Genomic DNA, 5,239 nt, shown 5'->3' on the forward strand with positions numbered 1-5,239 from the left:
TCTAACGGTGCTTGCAATTCTGGTGCTGGCGCTGTTTTGTGTTGTGGCTGATCGGTGATTGGGTAGAGGATGACAATGTGCAGCAAAGAGCCCTGCCGGCACAAGTTCTGCAACTGTAAGCTAGTGATCAGATGGCAGGTTGAAGAATTGGCTTCGTGGCCAAACAAACGCGCCTGGCCCATTGGTGTTGGTATCTGAATGACTTTGCTCTTCCAGTCGACCATCATAGGACTGTGTTCCTCCAGCCAATCCATGCCGAGAATGGCATCATATGTTCCTAGGGGAAGAACTTTCATGTCCATAGTGAAATCCAGTCCTTGCGACGACCATTGACATCCAGGAATGCTCGCTGAACAGGTGAGTTCACCGCCATCAGCTACACGCACGCGACACTGTTGGTGAAGGGGGGTCACTCCAGCGAGCTGATCGGCCAGTCGCTGGTCGATGAATGAAGTGGAATTGCCACTGTCCACCAGCATAAGAACCTCGCGTCCCTGGATGGACGCGAGCAGTTGGAACACCTTGGTGGAAACGCTGCCGTCCAGCGCTGCTCAAGAAATGGCCATCACAGAGTCCGTTGGCGGCTTGGTGGTGGTGTTGTCGAGTCCTGTGTCGAGGCCGAAGAGCTCGAGCATTTCTTTGACTACATGGAGCTGCACGGTTGTGGGGCAGACGTTCTCATGGCCCCAGCGCTCGCCGCACTTGAAGCACAAGCCGCGGGCGCGCCTGTAGTCACGGAGCGCCTTGATCTTGGTGTTGTCGGCGCGTGCGGCGTCCGTCCCGCGACGGTCTGCCGCGGTTGCCATACTCGTAGACGCCCCCGGCCGCGCTGTGACAGGTGGTGGTGGTAGAGGCAGTGGCACCCATGCGCGCGTGGACGTGTCCTGCGCTATTGGAGTTGTGCGGTGTCCCATCGGCCACTTCCTCCTGGAGTAGTGCCAGAGCGCACGCCGTATCCAAATCCGGCGGTCGCTGAACTAGCACCACCGCGCGAATATCCTTCCGGAGGCCCTCCACGAAACGGGTGAGAAAATAGAACGGATGAATTGTGTCAGAATAGGAACTAAGATGATTAAAGACTCAAACTGCTCAATATAATCTGCCACGTTAGTTGTCTGTCGCACAGTGTAAAACTGGCGAATCAACGTCTGGTGGCGGTCGCGGCCGAAGCGTGTGCATAGGAGCGCGGTAAAAGATTCCCAGTCAAAGTCTGCAAGTCGCTTCTGGATGGATTGCAACCAGATCGACGCTGAACCGGAGAAGTTCAATGCAGCTATGGGAACCCAGAAGGAAGGCAGAATAGCAAACATGGAAAAACATTGCTCGCACAGCGTTTTCCACAATTTTGGATTGTCTCCAGTGAATTGTGGAAATTGGATGGATTGATGCGCCTGACCCAGTCCACTGAGCAGTTGACTAGCATGTGCAAAGGGGGACAGAGGAGGAGGTGAAGACAGGGCGTCGTACTGACCGTTTGCCGGGGGCGGTGGCGGCGTCTGGAAGGACGCCGCCGGGGGCCCCCGTGGGATGATGTAGACGCCGCGGCCATTGGGCCCTTGTGGAGGTTGCGCCGCGCCAGATGCGGTCCCGATGTGGGTTCCGGCCGTCGCAGGTAGTTGATTGGTCGGTGCAGGCGCCTGAGTCGTCGCATCGTCCATGCGTGGTGGAGGGGGCGCGAGCTGTAGAGCTACCACCGAATCGCTCAGATCGGCGACGCGCCGCTCGAGATCGGGGCGCCACGCCACGAGATCGTCGACTTTGGCGTTGGACGCGTTGATTGCGGCGGTGTGTTCCTTCAGAGTGGTGTCTAGCCGCTCCAAGAACGACTGGACGGCCGGATCCATGGCGACGAGGTGTGGGCGGGCTTGGGTCAGGGATCTGGTCTCGATGAACTGCGCCAAATCAACGCGGAAGAAGGGTGGTAGGTGTGGTCTCTGATACCAGATGTAAGAGGCGTAATGGTGGTGGAAGCAATTGCACTCGATTCACTCGCACTAGCTCGATTCACAGGTTCGATTACAAGGTATGGATAAAAGACGAAGAACAGGAGGGGAATAGAGTTAGGGTTGCCGCCGCCGATGCCTTGATCCACTGGATGGTCGCTCCACTGGTGGTGTCGCCTTAAGTAGTGGTGGGTCGCTGGGTCTTACTGCACCCAGGCCGGTCCGGTCACTCGCAGGTTGGGCTTCTTGGTCCTGGCAGGTCTGGTAGGCGAGCCTGGCAAGCTTCGGGTCGGTGGGCCCTCCTGGTCAGCCTGTCTGTCAGGGACAGGGGTGCTGACACCTAATGCCGGACTCGCCCGCGCCTCGCCTACCTCCACCGTGTTTTGTCGCACTTTATGCTGCCGACGCTGCAGATTCGCCTTAAGCCGGCCACGACCCGGGAACGGATTATCAACTGTCAACTGGACTTTCGACTGCCGTTTAACCACAATGGGCGACGACCCGTTCCTCTGCTCTGGGTTAAATTTCACCTCGGGCTGCCACAGGCCGGCTTGGCCGTCTCAGCTATTGTCTTGGACCACCCTCGCCGGACCGGGCTCGTCTTCGCCTTGGGCCACATTTGCCATGGCTCTCGCTTGGTTAACTCGTCGCCGGGCCTCCTCAAACTGCTGCCTTGCCTCGGCTGGACGCCACAAACGGCCACGCCCGGAGCCGCCCTCACGGCCTCCCCTTAAACCGCCGAGCCGCTGCTTTCACGACGAGCGCTAGACCTGTTATGTCGACCAGCCATGGCCATTGCTTTGAACCAGCACCTCCAAACCGCCGTGGTTGGTTCTCGGCCACTTCCATTGCTGCAGCTCCAAACAAGCACCTCCAAACCGCCGCGCCAGTTCTCTGCCACCTCCAAACCGCAGGGACGAGGAGTCAAACCGGCCAGATTTGATCCCGCGACCTGTCGCACAGGAACTGCTCGTGGTAGCCACGACGCCACAGCGACGGTCAAACCGGCTGGGATTAAAACCGTTTCGCCAAATCCAAGTTACCACCGTGGTCTCGTAAAAATTGCTCCGCCTTTGCCGTCCCGGCCGCGGCCCGCTGAACCGGCCACGGTCGCGCATCTCCAACCCGGCCGCCTCCGTACGCGCCATCGTGACTCGCCGCATCGCCGGCCTCTCTATTGCCGGGTCAGGCCAACCCAACACGCCATAGCCGCTGCCTTGGGGCAGGTCACCCGCAAACCACCACCTCGCCGCCGCACTGAACCAGCACAGTTGACCACGGGCCTCCGCAGCCGCGCCACCGGTTTAGCATCACCTCGCTTGCCGACTACCTTGAGCTGCTGCTCACCTGCAAGTCACCCCGTTGCTGCGTCAAATCGCCCGAGCCTTCTGCAACTCTGCTTCCTCGGGCCGCCGGGCCTCTCTTTGCCCCGTTGAATCGCCCCGCTATAAACCGCCGCCACGCTAAACCGCCCCACGCATGCGCCGATTCTGCTCCGGGACCGCCTCTGCTGCGACTGGCACCGGCCCCGCGGGCTCTCGCCATTTGCTCCGCAGAGAAGGAGCCCTGTTTTCCCCTGCACTCGTTCTAACTGGAAAGAAGAAAACGAAGGAAGAGTCAAAGGGTGTTAAAAGAAAACTGTGACAAAGTACTGCCAAGGAAAGGGCAGTAGTCAGCTTGTTCATATGTACAGGTGCCAAAGCACATGCATGGGCAATCCTATAAGCCGGCTGGCCACGGCAAAGTAAAACATGAGTTTGCGGCCTCCGCCTCAACTCCAAGGGATTGCCTCGCCACCAACGAGCTGCTGCAGCCGCGCCAGAACCGGCGTATTTCCACCTCTTCGCCCGCTGAACCACCGCAGTAGCAGGATGTGATTAGGCTAATTGACTCACAGGCAATATTCTCTGGGGTTAAACTGGTATTACTTGCGAATAATCTGTTGTCAGGACAAAGTGAGGTGATGTCTAAGTCTATTTTATTGGCACATATTGTTTTTATCATCAAAGAACAATTACTTTGGTCTGTATATTTTTATGTGCAGGACAGATGATTTATTATAAAAGAGGTGCCATGCCGTGCTTAGGAAGTATGCATTAGCATCATCATGCATCGGTGACCGCACCGGCTTGCCGTTGAATAAGTATGTGCAAACCGCCGCCCGTGCAGCTACATCAATTCGCTGGGACAGTGACTGTGATTCACTCATCTGTCCTCACCTGTTTAAAACACCGTGGCTGATTCACCCGAGATTGATCTCAGCTTTGCTGAAAATGATCATTAAGTTCCATGGCGGGTAAATTCCGGCTTAACATATCAGGTGAAATCCATCCAGTATATTTTTATATTATGTATTGTTTTCTTTAAAAGAGCAATTACTTCGGCTTGCAAAATTATCTAATGCAAGATCCTAAACCACCATATTGGTGCAAATTTAAAGGCCGTCAGAAAAATTTCCGGCTTAAAAAGAAGGATTCCGGTTTATAATCCGGCTCAAGGGAAAGCTATCTCCCGCAAAGCTTTGAAGCTCTCAATATCCGATTCAAAATCCCGATTCAAGAAGAATTTATCTCTTGCAAAAAATTAAAAGTTGCCGAAGAGGACCTGCTGCCATGATGCGTGGTTCAAACATGGGTATCATGCCTTATTGGCTTATCATATTATTGATCACTTGGGGGCTTGGTCGTATTCGAACTATAGCTACACCTCCTGATCGGCGCAAGGCCACCAGAAAAATCACTAGGGGGCTTGGTCATATCTGAACCATAGCTACACCTCTTGATCGGTTTGAAACCACAAAAGGGATATCACTAGGGGGCTTGGTCATATCTGAACCATAGCTACACCTCTTGATCGGCGTAAGGCCAACATGAATTCACTTCGGGGCCAAAGAGAGTGTTGCAAAAAGCACAAACTCAAACATGGGCACCCATTGAGCATAGCTCAAAAAGTTACTTGGGGGCTCTTTGTGCAAAGCAACAAAGAGTTTGAAAGGACCCTTATAATTGGCTATCAATCCACGACTTGGAAGCCTGGTGTATTCACCTAAAACCCTGGGTTAACCTGCCTTCATCAAGTAAGCCACTCCTGTCCAGGTAATCCTGGGATGACCCGCCGAACGTTTGACAAGTCAATCTTATACAGACCCTGAACTTGTCAAAGTTAAAACGACGATTGGTTAATTGGAGTCCCATCTTAAAAGAATTTGTTAAATGGTTTAACTCAGCGGCCTGGCACCCCATGAAAAGCCTCGATTTGGAGCCTGGCAGCTCGTAAAAAGCCTCGCATGTTCTTTT

The 5,239-nt window shown here is 54.7% G+C and overlaps 1 protein-coding gene across 1 annotated transcript; it reads right to left on the minus strand.

Moving 5' to 3' along the window:
- Positions 1-977: 977 nt before the first annotated feature.
- Positions 978-3,091, minus strand: LOC147990555 (uncharacterized). Its single transcript, XM_087538286.1, has 2 exons — positions 2,987-3,091; positions 978-1,934 (listed from the first exon to the last, which is right to left on the minus strand). Exons 1-2 carry the CDS (start codon positions 3,089-3,091, stop codon positions 978-980), a joined length of 1,062 nt encoding a protein of 353 aa, XP_087394412.1.
- Between the last annotated feature and the right edge of the window lie 2,148 nt (positions 3,092-5,239).

This window comes from Triticum urartu, chromosome 1A (genome assembly GCF_056163025.1).
Source record: "Triticum urartu cultivar PI428250 chromosome 1A, HENAU_Tu73, whole genome shotgun sequence".
Classification (NCBI taxonomy): domain Eukaryota; kingdom Viridiplantae; phylum Streptophyta; class Magnoliopsida; order Poales; family Poaceae; genus Triticum; species Triticum urartu.

Excerpts from the sequence above, each read along its gene's own strand:
- LOC147990555 (XM_087538286.1), bottom strand. The coding sequence starts at position 3,091 with ATGGCGCGTACGGAGGCGGCCGGGTTGGAGATGCGCGACCGTGGCCGG. Across the intron at positions 1,935-2,986 it reads ATTTTTACGAGACCACGGTG|AGACCACACCTACCACCCTT; the intron begins GTAACTTGGATT and ends ATCTGGTATCAG.